This window comes from Physeter macrocephalus, chromosome 13 (assembly GCF_002837175.3).
Source record: "Physeter macrocephalus isolate SW-GA chromosome 13, ASM283717v5, whole genome shotgun sequence".
NCBI lineage: Eukaryota > Metazoa > Chordata > Mammalia > Artiodactyla > Physeteridae > Physeter > Physeter macrocephalus.
The window spans coordinates 70,619,146-70,633,872 of NC_041226.1; the positions used below are offsets into that span (position 1 = coordinate 70,619,146).

General features: G+C 41.2%; 1 protein-coding gene across 6 annotated transcripts in view; it reads left to right on the plus strand.

The window, feature by feature from the left end:
* CLYBL (citramalyl-CoA lyase) overlaps positions 1–14,727 on the plus strand; it is a 237,867-nt gene that overhangs the window by 141,831 nt on the left and 81,309 nt on the right. For all 6 annotated transcript variants that reach the window (XM_024123210.1, XM_028497290.2, XM_028497294.2 and 3 more), the window contains one exon: positions 3,385–3,571. In XM_024123210.1, the coding sequence (XP_023978978.1) occupies positions 3,385–3,571 (187 nt within the window). The remainder of the gene's footprint in view (positions 1–3,384; positions 3,572–14,727) is intronic.

Here is a 14,727-nt window from a genome sequence, read left to right on the forward strand (position 1 = left end):
TGGCTCACGGGCCCAGCCGCTCCGCGGCATGTGGGATCTTCCCGGACCGGGACACAAACCCGCGTCCCCTGCATCGGCAGGCGGACTCTCAACCACTGCGCCACCACGGAAGCCCAGGAAACTTTTTAAGTGTCTTGATTTGTAGTGTCCATTGGCTTTCCAGAATGCATGTGCCCCTTGATTAACTTTAGCCATGATGGCAGAGCCAGTCCTTGGCTGGTTCTGGTTTGGTTACCAGTGATAAATGCTGTTTTTAAAGATGAGAGAGTCTAAAGATGAATGGTCAAAAGACTCGGCAGTTAGGTGGACATTGAACTAAGCTAGAAAGATCTGTAAGTTTCAAATAAACCTTGAAGCTAGAACGATCTCTAAGTTTCAAATAAACCTGGGGAAATACTTTTCGAGCAGAAGCAAAGGTGCAATGGAAACAATACAGCATATTGTGGACAGTCATAATCTAATCTTCCGAGGGTAGATAGTTGGTTGCAACATGGGAATAGTGGGATATAAATTGAGAAAAGGGCTGTCAGCTGAGACTGAGCTTTAATCCTGTAGATAATGGGGAGCTGTTGACAATTTTTGAGCAGGGGATTATAAGAAGAAAATAATGTTTCAGTGATTATAGGAGACTTTATCTGGGAAACCAGAAACATCTTTACGAGTGGCAGAAGATTTTTTAAATGATCATCTGTTTTAGAAAATTACACATCATATATAAACATCCTAGGAATGATTTGCTCTAGTGCTTAGCATGTGACAGTGGTATGACCTGTCAGCCATGTCTGAGTGGCTCAGGCTTTGAGATTCAGGTGGTGTGGCTTGGAGATCACAGTGGCTGGATCGAAATTGGCAGTCAGAAGCTATTTCGCCTGGAGGAAATCTCACTTTTCATGAAATGAAGGTCTCTCTGGCTTTTACATGTGCAGTTACAACAAATCCTCATGAGGAGTGATTTTACCTTAAGCATTTCTTGGTAAATAAAAATTTCATCTCTTTTAATTGCATTTTTACGATTTTAAAGGAAATGGATATGTTGCAAATTCTGGTTTCCAGTACGAATAAGTAAAATGTGGTTGTTGCTATTACATCATTGTATTTTCTCTTTTTTAAGATAAATCAGACTTTTTAAAAAATTAATTTATTTATTTCTGGCTGCGTTGGGTCTTCGCTGCTGCACGCGGGCTTTCTCTAGTTGTGGCGAGCGGGGGCTACTCTTTGTTGCGGTGCATGGGCTTCTCATTGCTGTGGCTTCTCTTGTTGCAGAGCACGGGCTCTAAGCATGCAGGCTTCAGTAGTTGTGGCACGTGGGCTCAGTAGTTGTGGCTTGCAGGCTCTAGAGCACAGGCTCAGTAGTTGTGGCGCAGGGGCTTAGTTGCTCCGCGGCATGTGGGATCTTCCCGGTCCAGGGCTTGAACCCGTGTCCCCTGCATTGGCAGGCAGATTCTTAACCACTGCACCACCAGGGAAGTCCCAAATGAGATATTTTTAATCAATATAAAACGATGACAGATAATCTAGGAGTTCTTAAATTATCTGTCCATAGTATATTTAATATCAATATTAGATAAATGTCTTGTAATATATGTACACTTTTAAAACCCATCTATATGTCACCATATCTCACATAGCACAATGCTTATGTTATGGAAAAATAAGATTTCAACTCACGTTTTAGATTTAATTAAGGTTAGCTTCAAGAAAGAATGAGGGGGCCCTTAACAAAATTGATAGGCCACCAAAAAGGTGCTGATTTTTTCTTGAGATACATTGTCACAAGGCACACTAATCATGGCAAAATGTTAACAACTGTGTAAAATATTTGATGGCATTAACGTAGGATAACTGCTACATGTCAAGAGATTTCATGAAGAATACAGCTGGCATAGTTTTTTTTTTTTTTTTTTGTGGTACGCGGGCCTCTCACTGCTGTGGCCTCTCCCGTTGCGGAGCACAGGCTCCGGACGCGCAGGCTCAGCCGCCACGGCTCACGGGCCCAGCCGCTCCGCGGCATGTGGGATCTTCCCGGACCGGGGCACGAACCCGCGTCCCCTGCATCGGCAGGCGGACTCTCAACCACTGCACCACCAGGGAAGCCCGACTCTCAACCACTGCGCCACCAGGGAAGCCCCAAGCTGGCATAGTTTTGAAAAGATGATGCTGTTTATCCTGGGGGAGTAAAACAGTAGGGTGTTATCAAGTTTGCTGGGGCTTTCACCTTTCTTTAACTGGGATTTTCATGACGTATAGAGCAGGGCTGGTTTCATGGATGTGTGACCTGCACAGTCACGGATGGCCCTATGCTTAGAAGGGTCTGGTGCTTTGTGTGATGTTTTTCTGTTGCCATCTTGAAATTCCCAATAAATTTTGAACAAGGGCTCTGCACTTTTATTTTACACAGGTGATTCAAATTATGTAACTGGTCTTGATTGTGAAAGCTGATTTCATCTTCCTTTGCCATGTGTTATGGGCTAAAACATGGTTTTCACGGGACCAAACTATGGACCTGGTTCGGGGAGAGGGCTGCGGTGAGCCAAGGGAGCTTCTGGCCAACTCCTCTTATTTCCACAGGAGGCTAAACTTAGTACAATAGAAGGGGGGAGAGAGCAGAGTTTACGAGCAGGCAGGGCTACTGACAGCTAGAGTTTCTCCATTAAGAACAGCAGCAGTGGCTGCCATTCCCACTACACCCACCTACCACATCAAGCTAATAACCCCCAGGCTCCGGCTGATCGCTTCATGTGCATTATTTCCTTTAACTTAATTTTCTCAGCAACCTGCAACATGAGTATTATTTTTACAGATGAAGAATCTGAAGTTTCCAGCAATCAAGTTGCCCATAATTACAGAGCTAATAATGGTCTTTGCTGACTTAAGACTTAGCCAGCCATCCTTGTCTGTTGTTAAAATTGAACTTGAATCACTTGTCTACTTAAAAAGATTCATTGTCAGGGAGAGAGCCATAGACTTTGTTTACATAGATTGTTCATTTTCTACTTTTTACTTTCATATAATTGTAGATAGTATTGTTCTTTAAGACCTTTTGGATGTAAATTTCTTTACTTTTTTCTCCGTGGATGCTATCTGGACAGCATACTAATGCTGGAAGTGTTTTTCCAAGAAGAGATAGCTACACCTTCCTTCTTTTCTCAGAAGATTGTGTCAGTAAACAGTATTATATATTTTTTAAACCTCAGCCAAAATGACATTCTGTTGCTTGATTATTTCTGTTATTATTGTTTTCCTAGTTGTTATGTGTGATTATGTTCTGCCATAAGTTAAAAAAATTATCCATGTTTTCTATTTTAATTTTGTATTAAAATAAGGTTTTTCAAAAATTTGTAAATGAATTCTATTCTTGACTAATTCTAATTATGTCTTCTGCAGGAAAGCATCTCTGGCAGCTGATGTGTCCAGGCTTGGGTACAGTTCCTCACCCAATCACAAATACGTTCCCCGAAGGGCAGTGCTCTATGTTCCTGGAAATGATGAAAAGAAAATTAAGAAGATTCCCTCTCTGAATGTGGATTGTGCAGTACTCGACTGTGAGGATGGTGTGGCTGTGAACAAAAAGGTAACGACATGATTTTTCCTTATGATGGAAAAAATAAATGAATTGAAATTTGGTGCTCTCCTGGTAGCACTGCTCACTGGAAAGAGTCTACTGTACTCACCTCTTTCTGATTATCGATGTGTTCTTGACCAGCCCTTGTGTGAGTTCTGAATGTGTATGTTTCTTTTCTCCAAGAGACAGGAAGAATCCAGCCAAGATATATTTAAAATCATGGCCTTCAGTTTATGTGACTATGTGTGTGTATAGATAAAGAGATATATACTTAAAAAAAGAGAGAGAGAGATAGACACTCAATCCATTTTGGCTGTGATATTTGCTGGTTTGGGTAAATGACTTAATCCTAGAATTGTGGTGTAAATTTTTCAGACCAGTAAGATGGAATTAGGAATTTATCTTTTTTTTACTGCTAGGTATATTGTGTAGTGGCCTTATCTCTTCTGGGACAAGTGCCAATAAAAGAAAAGATAGACTTCAATGGATGAGTCACCATTTTCCCTCCTTAATTAAAGAGAAACTACATGCAGAACCTTAAGTTTGCAGCTTTTGGCTGATTTTCTCATGGCCTGATCAGAGAAATGAGTCGTAGAAAATACCCAATTTGTAAATAGGTACAAAAGGTTCTTACTGGGTGGTAGTATAGTGGGTGCTTTTTGTTTCATTTTGGTTTGCCTAACTTCTTTTTCTAGGTTTTTATAATGAACAAAGATTTGTTCAATAATTGGGTGAAATACATAAATTATTTTAACAATAACCGATGTTTGCATGGAACTTTTAAAATTAAACACATACTTTCCCTCAGCCTTCATCTATCCAGTCCCTAGACAGTGAGGTTGGGCTGGGAATGGATTGCGGGGCTGGTGGCACAGAAGGAGCTGGCCGTCTGGATTTATATCTATTTGGATAGTTTCTTTTCCTAGGTGACCTGAAGTAGCGTGGTTGTCCTATACAACTTTCTTGATTAATTGCCTTCCTTGGAGATTCTAGCAAACAAATATTTGCCTTATTTTTTTTTAAGTTAATTTACAGCATCTTTCTAATGGTCAAACCAAGGCTTTATAAGTGTTTGGGAAAGGATTAGAATAAACATTTGGAATCTAAAGCGTCTACTCAACATCTTTAGCATGCACCAAGGAAAATGCAATTAATCTTCTTTCTCCCAGAGATTAAGGTAAACAGGGCTTTTCTTTTTTTTTTTTTGCAGTACGCGGGCCTCTCACTGTTGTGGCCTCTCCCGTTGCGGAGCACAGGCTCCGGACGCGCAGGGTCAGTGGCCATGGCTCACGGGCCCAGCCGCTCCGCGGCATGTGGGATCTTCTCGGACCGGGGCACGAACCCGTGTTCCCTGCATCGGCAGGCGGACTCTCAACCACTGCGCCACCGGGGAAGCCCTAAATAGGGCTTTTCTTGAAGGACATAATATGATTCCAGTATGCTCCCTTCCAAAACTCATGTAGTGCACTCTAAGATTAGTTACTAAATTGTAATTCTAGTTCTGTGTAACCCAGGGCAATTCACTTTACTTCTTTGCCTCAATGTTTTATCTGTACTGTGGGATGACAAAATCTTCTTTTGTCAGGGATAGGGATTATTACAAGGAATAAGCTTGGTAAAATGCCTGGGAGTAGCTTGATTTCCTATAGGAAATAGATTAGATAAATCCTGTAGTAATCGTGATTAGAGGGGAATTTACTTTAGCTTGTAGCACAGTGAGCCATTAGGTGCCCTGATAAACTTCTAACTATATTTCTTCACACACCTTGAGGCTATCTTCCTATTCCCACCTGAGGATGTTTCCTGCTACCCAGATGAGTTCGAAATATGGTTCATTCCTACCTCATATTTCCTTACTGTTTATCTGTGTTCTGAAGCCCCATCCTTATACCCGGAGCCACTACTGAGGAGGAACCTAAGGAGGGGCAGGGGAGAGAAAAGTTTATGATGGGCAAGTTGTGCCCGCCATCTTGGCATCTATGTCCAGACAGTCAGAGCACTGCAGTTCTCTCTCTCTTTTTTAAAATTAATTTCTTTATTTATATTTCATATTTATTTATTTGGCTGCATCAGATCGTAGTTGTGGCACACGGGATCTTTCATTGCAACGCGTGGGCTCTTCTCTAGTTGTGGTGCGCGAGCTCTGTAGTTTGCGGCACGCGAGCTCAATAGTTGTGACGCGTGGGCTTAGTTGCCCCACGGCATGTGGGATCTTAGTTCCCTGACCAGGGGTCGAACCGGCGTCCCCTGCATTGCAATACGGATTCTTAACCACTGCGTTAATTGCCAGACACACTGTTTTACGTATGCTGAACTTGGAGTCAACCGAATTTCCCTTTCTTGTCCACGAGAGTTCTGGCAAGCCAGGCTAGTACTTATAAAACACTTTTTTCCCTAATTTTATCTCATATATTTCATTTCATAGCCCTAGCCTGTCAGTGTCTTTTTGGATTTTGATTTCATCATCCAACATTTATACCATCTGAGAATTTGACCAGCACACTAGAAAAATTTAACAAGTTTCTGATAGAAATGTTGAAGAGGTTGGAGCCAAGTGCTGTGCAAGCATGCCACTAGAAACTTCTGTTCGAGTTCATTTAACATTTATATAATGGTGACTAAATGCCAGGCACTGTTCTAAGGGCTTTAATTTGTATAACAACCAAGTAAGTAATACTCCTTCTACAGATAAGGAAACAAGCATGGAGAGGTCAAGTTCATGAAGCAGTTCTGTGAATATGGGTTATTCAGTCACCTAACTCTCCTAAAATCCAGTCTTTTCACAAGAATAGTATAAGAGATTTTATCTAATGCCATTTCAAAATGAAGACACCTTCCTGATTTACGTGGTCTAGCAATACCTTCTCTCTCCACATACCTCCACCTTGCCAGAAAAATGAGGTTAGTTAGATGAGACTTGATCTTGAAGAACCTGTCAGTACTACCTAGTTGTTACCACCTTTGCTTTGAAGTGCTTGAGAGACGAAAATGGTAATAGCTACCATCTACCGAGACTTTTCTATGTAAGAGGTGCTATAATAAATGCTTTAACTATCTCATTTACTCCTTATAGCAAAGTTTTGTCCAGGGTCATTAAATGGCAGATTTGAACCTCTTAGAATTTTTGCCAGGAATCAGCCTCAAGTTCACCTGCTGGCATATTCCATACATAACTCACCTTTTCCTCCTTTCTCAGAAAGTTAGTGCCTTGGCTTCTCTTTGTCTTTTGTCACCTTTGTATACTCCGTAGTTTCTCAAAGATTACCGACAGGAGTGCCGTGTTCACATTTGCAGATTCTTTCAGTGTCTTGGGATTTTAATGCATTTAAACCTAGGGAGTTCAATTCATTTGAAATGTCCAGATAAGTCTGAAACTTCTCACGTAGCTCATATTATTTTTCCTTTCTTGAAGTCACCTCTTAATCATATTTTTGTTTGAATATTATTCCTCTTGATGGAGGAGATAGAATAGAGACCATTTTCAGTGAGTTTATTTCTTACCATGTTAAAACTGTCATTTCAAATGATCTAGTTATGGTTTTGCTAAACTGAACTATTATTGCCTAATTCGACTTTCTTGGCATTATTAAAACTTAGTCACTTCATTTTAGATATTTCATTTCTTTTTTAGTAATTGACTAATTCCATATTTCATTTGACTGACTCTGTGGAGTATGGGCTTGTAATGAAAACAAGAGGAGCTTCCACACAGCAGTTTATAAGTATATAATACCTTCCAGCAGGCTCTAATCCTGTCCTGTTAATCCAATTTGTGTTTAAGCAGCTCCTTCATGTCAAGGATGGCGCTACCAGCTCACCTTTCCAAGCATGGATGATGAAAAGGCCATCTCCACTACCCTCTTATCATCTCCTTTTCATTGTTAAATGCATGAGGAGATACAGGGCTGTCTAAGCCACTGCTTCCTGGGACACAGTGAAAATAAGCCAAGTAATGCACAGATTTCTGGTGAAATCTCCATGACACTGGATGAGGCCAAGAAGGTAGGAGTAAAATAGATAGAGGCAGGGTTCCAGAGCTGCTCTTTTAGTTGAGTAAATATTTAAATTTATTTAATATTTAAGTTTAAATATCTAAATTTTTAAATACTCAATACCTGCTCCACCAGGCACCATGGCAAACAGGAGAACAAAGATGGTTGCATGGTACCCAACCCAGAGGAGTCAAAGGTTGGTGGAGAGACAGGCAAAATAAATAAATTGTAATCTAACAAGATAGGTCTATAAGAATGCATACTTTTTATTATCATCTGGGTCTATGTATTTTTTTAATCTCTGTTTTGATCTCTTGCTTGAGCCATGAGGTACAAAGAGGCTTCCCAAACTCTGTGGTGAAGAACCGGTTTGGTTATTTTTATTTGTTGTTGTTACTTTGTTTCATTTTTTAAAAAAATTCTAAACTACTGTGGGCCAATACTTGTATAAAATACAATAAAAATGAATTGCTATAAAAATTAAATGCTGCTTGGGTATTGCAGCAAAATGTCAAGTGCTACGGAGGTTTCTAAACGCATGTTCCCTATTTTGTACTAACCTCCTGGTGGCATGGCCATGGTGAGAGTTTGTGAATCAAGAGTGGCCCACAGACCACAGTCTGAGTAGAAGGGACTTAGAAGTTTTAAATTTCTAAGTGTATCTGAGGTTTTTAATTTATTCTTTTGTTGCTGACCTCAAGCTTGGTTGCATGATGGTTAGAGAATGTGATCTGAATGATGCTGATTTTTGGAAACTTACTGAGTTCTGCTTTATGGCCTATTACATGAGCCATTTTCGTAAATGTTTCATGTATACTTAATAAGAATGTATATTGTCTGTTTACTAGATGCAGAGTTCTATGTATTTTCCGTTAGACCAAGCCTGTTAATTATATTGTTCCAATATCTAAATCTTTAATGATTTTCATCTGCTTGATATATTAATAATTAAGAGGCTAGTTGAAAGCTTCCCTCCAATGGAGAATTTGCCAATTTCTCCCTGTAGTTCTGTCAATTTTTGCTGCTGATAGTTTGAGCCTATGTTATTAGGTGTATACAAATTTAAAATTATTATATCCTCCTCATATATTGAATTATCTATTATTAAGCACTGACCCTCTTCATCCCCTGTAATGCTTTTTTCTTTATTTTTTTATTTTATTATTATTTTTAACAACACTGCTTTGTTTTCATTATATTTAAGTCTTTTTTAAAATAAATTTATTTTTTTTTTTATTTTTACCTGCGTTGGGTCTTCGTTGCTGCGCTCGGGCTTTCTCTAGTTGCGGAGAGCAGGGGCTACTCCTCGTTGCAGTGTGTGGGCTTCTCATTGTGATGGCTTCTCTTGAGGTGGAGCACAGACTCTAGGCATGCGGGCTTCAGTAGTTGTGACACGTAGGCTCAGTAGTTGTGGCGCAGGGGCTTAGTTGCTCCACGGCGTGTGGGATCTTCCTGGACCAGGTCTCGAACCCGTGTCCCCTGCATTGGCAGGCGGATTCTTTACCACTGCGCCACCAGGGAAGCCCGCTTTTTTCTTTAAAGTTTATGTGATCTGATAAGAATACACCAGGTTTCTTTCTTTTTTTTTTTGGCTGCGTTGGGTCTTTGTTGCTGCGCACGGGCTTTCTCTAGTTGCGGCGAGCAGGGGCTACTCTTCGTTGCGGTGTGCAGGCTTCTCGTTGCGGTGGCTTCTCTTGTTGCAGAGCACGGGCTCTAGGCGCGTGGCCTTCAGTAGTTGTGGCTCACAGGCTCTAGAGCCCAGGCTTAGTAGTTGTGGCACACGGGCTTAGTTGCTCCGCAGCATGTGGGATCTTCCCGGACCAGTGATCGAACCCGTGTCCCCAGCATTGGCAGGCAGATTATTAATCACTGCTCCACCAGGGAAGTCCCCACCAGCTTTCTTTTGATCAGTATTTGCCCAGTATATTGTTTTCAGCCTTTTGTTTCAACTTTTCCATATCTTTATGATTTAAATATGTCTCCTATTGTTTTAAAAGTTTTATATTCATGTAGACAATCTGTGTCTTTTAACTGGACCATTAACCCACTTACTTCTAATATAGTTACTAATAAATTTAGATCTAAATATGCCATTATATTTGACCCATTTTTCTCACCTGTTCTATATTTCTTTTCTTTTTTGGGGGGGGCCACACCACGGAGCTTATGTGATCTTAGTTGCATGACCAGGGATTGAACCCAGGCCCATGGCAGTGAAAGTGCAGAGTCCTAACCACTGGACTGCCAGGGAACTGCCTCTTTTTCTAATTTTTCTTGCCTTTTAAAGATTATTTGACTTTTTTGATTTATTTCGTTAGTCCATTTTTTCCTCTCTTAGTTTAGAAGTTATGGCTATGTTTCTAATTTTTATCAGTTATCTTTCTTTCTCCTGATGTTCACCCTTCAGAATTTCTCTATAGCGAAGGTTTGTTGATAGTAAACTCTCATAGTTTTTGTTTATTAGAAATGTCTTCATTGTTTGCCTGGGTAGACAAATTTAGATCAACAGATATTTGCTCTCAGAACTTTGAAGATATTATTCCATTGCCTTCTGGTTACTATTAGTGCTATTGAGAACTCCATTGTCAAATTTAAAAACTAGGTTATTTGTCTTTTCTTCTTTGGCTGTGCTGAAGATCTTTTGTCTTTGGTGTACTGAAGTTTTGCCTAAATATTGAGTAGTTATTGACGTATGCCTCCTTACCTCCTTTTCCCCCTTCTTTCCTTTTGCTTGGTGTAAGTGGTTTTTTTGTGTATATGTGTACTCATGTCTTTTATCAGTTCTATAAAATTTCTACTATTAGCACTTCAGATATCACTTCTAGTCCATCATTTCTGTTCTTTCCTTCAGAGATGCCAAGTAGACATATTAGGAAATGTTTGTTTTATCCTCCTTGTCTCTTACTATCTTTTCATGTTTTCTATCTCCTTGTCTCTCTCTGCCACATTCTGGGTTAGTTCTTCATATCTAATCAACACTTTTCTAATTGTCCCATCAGTTGTGTCTAATTTATTTAACCCATCCTCTGAGTTTTTTTGTTTTTTGTTTTTTGTTTTTTTTGCGGTACGTGGGCCTCTCACTGCCTTGGCCCCTCCCGCTGCGGAGCACAGGCTCTGGACGCTCAGGCCCAGCGGCCATGGCTCACGGGCCCAGCCGCTCCGCGGCATGTGGGATCTTCCCGGACCGGGGCATGAACCCGTGTCCCCTGCATCGGCAGGCGGACTCTCAACCACTGTGCCACCAGGGAAACCCCATCCTCTGAGTTTTTAATTTTAATGATTATATTTTTCATATCTAGAACTTCCATTTGATTCTTTTTCATATCTGTTTGGTACATTCTGAATCTGATAATTTCAATATTTTTGCATCTAAATTGCTTTTTGTTGTTCAGTGACTCATACTCATGGTATGAACCTATATTGATTGGAATTATTTCTTGGGAATCCCAAGGGCCTAGAGTAAGAAGATTTTCCTCTAAAGAGAGTTTGTATTTGCTTCTGCTGGGAGTCAGGGACATTATTAATCTGGAGTCTTTGTTTATTCTCCTCAGCTTTGCAGTGATCTCAGGCTAGTATCCTGATACCAGGTCTGATATGGGTATTTGGTTCCTAGCTTTCTTATTTTTCTAACTCGTCATAAATCAGAATTCATTTTGTTGTTGTTGTTGTTGTTTTACATTGGTCCTTATGTTCTTATGAGCCCAGCAATGCATTAAAAAGTACTTTTGTTGAAATGTATACATCTTATAACTGTCGGCCCTTCAGAGAATGTAGTCTGCCATATTGCCAAAAGTAAAGTACCCATCCTTTAAAATTTTTAAATTATAAACTTTAAAAAATTAGTGTAGGGCTTCCCTGGTGGCGCAGTGGTTGAGAGTCCGCCTGCGGATGCAGGGGACACGGGTTCATGCCCCGGTCCGGGAAGATCCCACGTGCCGTGGAGCAGCTGGGCCCATGAGCCATGGCCGCTGAGCCTGCGCGTCCGGAGCCTGTGCTCCGCAATGGGAGAGGCCACAACAGTGAGAGGCCCGTGTACCGCAAAAAAAAAAAAAAAAAATTTGAGTGTAAAATTTATTTTTACATATAAAGAGTCAAATCGTTGTGAAATAAAGCAGCCCCTAATCATTATTCCATTCCCTTCTCCAGAGATAATCCCTTTTATCTCTTCTAGCTTATTCTTGTGGCATTTATTCCCATATCTCTAAATACTACACTTTTTGAATTATTTTCTCAACTTCAGGCGTGATACTGACTCCCTGCTATGGGAGTTATCTTTCCCTCCTGCTACCACCCTGTCCCCATTACATGTGAACTTTTCCCATCCTTCGCTTGTCCCAATACAATTATATGTAACTTTGATGAGATTGGTATCCAGTGTAAAAAGTATTAGAGTTGAGTCACGTAGTAATAAACTGATCACCTTTCCTTTTTTTTTTTTTTGGCCATGCAGTGCGGCATGTGGGATCTTAGTTCCCCGATCAGGGATCAAACCTGCGCCCCCTGCTTTGGAAGCTCAGAGTCTTAACCACTGGACCGCCAGGAAAGTCCCCACCTTTCCTTTTCTGCCAACCTGTTGTTTTCCCTGGAGTTCATAATTATCTGTTTTTTCCCCTGGCTTATTTTTCTATTCAGTTGTCGCCAATTCAACACCCACATCTTCACTAACTGTCTAAATCTCCTCTTAATATGTTTAGAAGCATCTGGTATTTTATTAGTTTCATCTTCTTGGAGAAATCTCTCCTTGACTCTTCTGATCCCCTCAAGTCTGAACTACTTGTCCTTCAGGCCTGCAGCACAACTGGAATCCTGAACTCTCCCTTCCCACCACCCTGGGAATTCCCTTTGCCTCTCTGTCGGGTTGGATATCCTGTTTTCTGGATTCTGTGACTGTTTATATCTGGGTATGTTTCCCTGTTTGGGTGAGGACACCCTCTAATAGTTCCTGAGAGAAGGTTCCCCTCTGAAGGACAGAAGCAACTTATACATAGTCTGATTTTTTCCTAAGTTGATTTGTAAAGAGCGATAGTATATTCGGAATTTAAGATCATGAGTGTCTTACATTGATTCTTCCGGAAGCCAAAGGAGGAACTCTGAATTGTGATTTGAGGAAGGCTTTTCTAAGGGAACTTAATCTAGTAAGATCTGGCATGTCACTCACGGGCAACTTGACTTGAGACCAGCAACCCAGTTCAGTGGAAAGGGTAGAGGGCTTGACAACAGATGGCTCATTTAAATTTCCCAATTTTAACACTGTCTACCCAGGGAACTTGAGTCCTGTAATCTCATGAGCCTCTGTTTCTTTATCTGTCCCATGAGATTGGTGATAATGAAACCTACACTTCCCACCACCAGGCCAGCTGTGAGGCTCAAATAGAAAAGCATTTTGTAAACTTGCAAGTGCTATAGAAATATTGCTTTAAAAAAAGAAAAAAGCAGGTGTCATTTAAAAAAATAATAAAGCTTAGAAAATTTAGGAGAATGGATATTTAGCATGTTCCTTAAGATGTCTCTTTCAAGTAGAGGAACATAACTTGATGGTCAAGAACATAGACTATGGAGCCAGACTGTCGGATTCTGGTGTCTGGGTTCTGGCATTATCTTGTCCTAAGCGTGTGACCTTGGACAAATTACCCCACCTCTCTGTGCCTCGGTTTCGTCTTCTGTAAAATAAAGGTAATAATGGTGACAATAATAATCTACCACAACAGAACTATATTAAATGGGTATTTGTAAAGTGATTAGAGCAGTGCCTGGCACATAATAAGTGTTGTATGAATATTTCATAAATACCTAAATAGCAATTGTCTTAGCTGTACCCCTGGCCAGGAGTCTGATGCATCAGTTCAAGTCACTGATGATTGCTTAGAATGCCAGGGTTTACTGGTATTGATTCGTACTTTAGATTCCTGACTCTCGGGGTAATATGCTGGCACAGATAGGTTTTTGCTCTAAATGTCATGGAGTTTGCAAGTTTTGCTATTTTCTTAACCTTCTCCCTCAACTATGGTAGACAAAGAAAAGACTCTAGGGACAGCAAAGTACCACTTTTTCTTTCAAGCTCCCTCAAAGGTTTCTTAACACTAGGGGGCTAGAAACAGCTATCTTAGAAAGATCTTACTTATTTTTTTCTTCAGGAAAACAAAGAGAAAATTATCTTTCTTAAGCAGCTAAGCAATAGGTTTTTACTTCGTATTTCTGTGCTGGGTACTTGACAGAAAGGGAGTAAGAAAAGGATGGAGGAAGGTGGCCAACACTGTGAAGGCATTCCCCTGCAGCAGCTCAGAGCAAAGAAGCACTGGGCTGGGGTCTGGGTCCTGAGCCACCCCGTGTACAATGCTGTTCTCATTTATGGTAAACGGAGGGAGAAGGATGGCCCAGGGCTGGGGCTGGGGTGTCTGAGGAGAGGTGCCCTCAGCAGTTGGGGGGAGCCCCTGGTCGGTGGGGGGTTGGAGCAGCAGCTACCTTCCCTGCAACCTGCTCTGCATGCAGAGGACCTAGGGCTGCCAGGACCTAGGCCATCTTATTCAAGCTGCCCTCTATCGTGAAAAGCAAGGGGAAGCTATTTGCCTTCTAAGCAGCAGTCGGTGCTTCAGAAACCCCACAGGGCCTCCCCCTGGGCCATGTTCTTTGGTTGCTCCAGCTCCCTCCACCCCTCCTGGATACCAGGACATACATAAGGACCAGAGCTTGTGGCTGCGGAGAGGCAGTTGGAAGCAACGCCGCAGAGATGAGGGGAGTACGGCTTTGTACCCCGCACTAAGCCGCTTTCTAAGCACTCTTCACAAGCAGTAATTCATTCCAGGAACTCCTGTAGTTACCCGTCAGGCTCTGCAGAACCCGGGAGTCATCGCATTTGCAAGTGTGAGGTGCTCATTAAGAAACACAGAATATCAGTGAAAGTTGTAGGCTTATCATTAATCTTCAGTTAATGTAAATAGATTTCCTGACACTCATCATTTTAAACCAGTTAACTCTTGAGCTCCTCTGTAATGCCTTTTGTTTTGTTTTGTTTCTTTTTCACAGGTCACCAATTATCATTTTTTAAAATTACTAATTTATTTATTTTTGGCTGTGTTGGGTCCTCGTTTCTGCGCGAGGGCTCTCTCTAGTTGCGGCGAGCGGGGGCGACTCTTCATCGCGGTGCGCGGGCCTCTCACTATCGCGGCCTCTCTT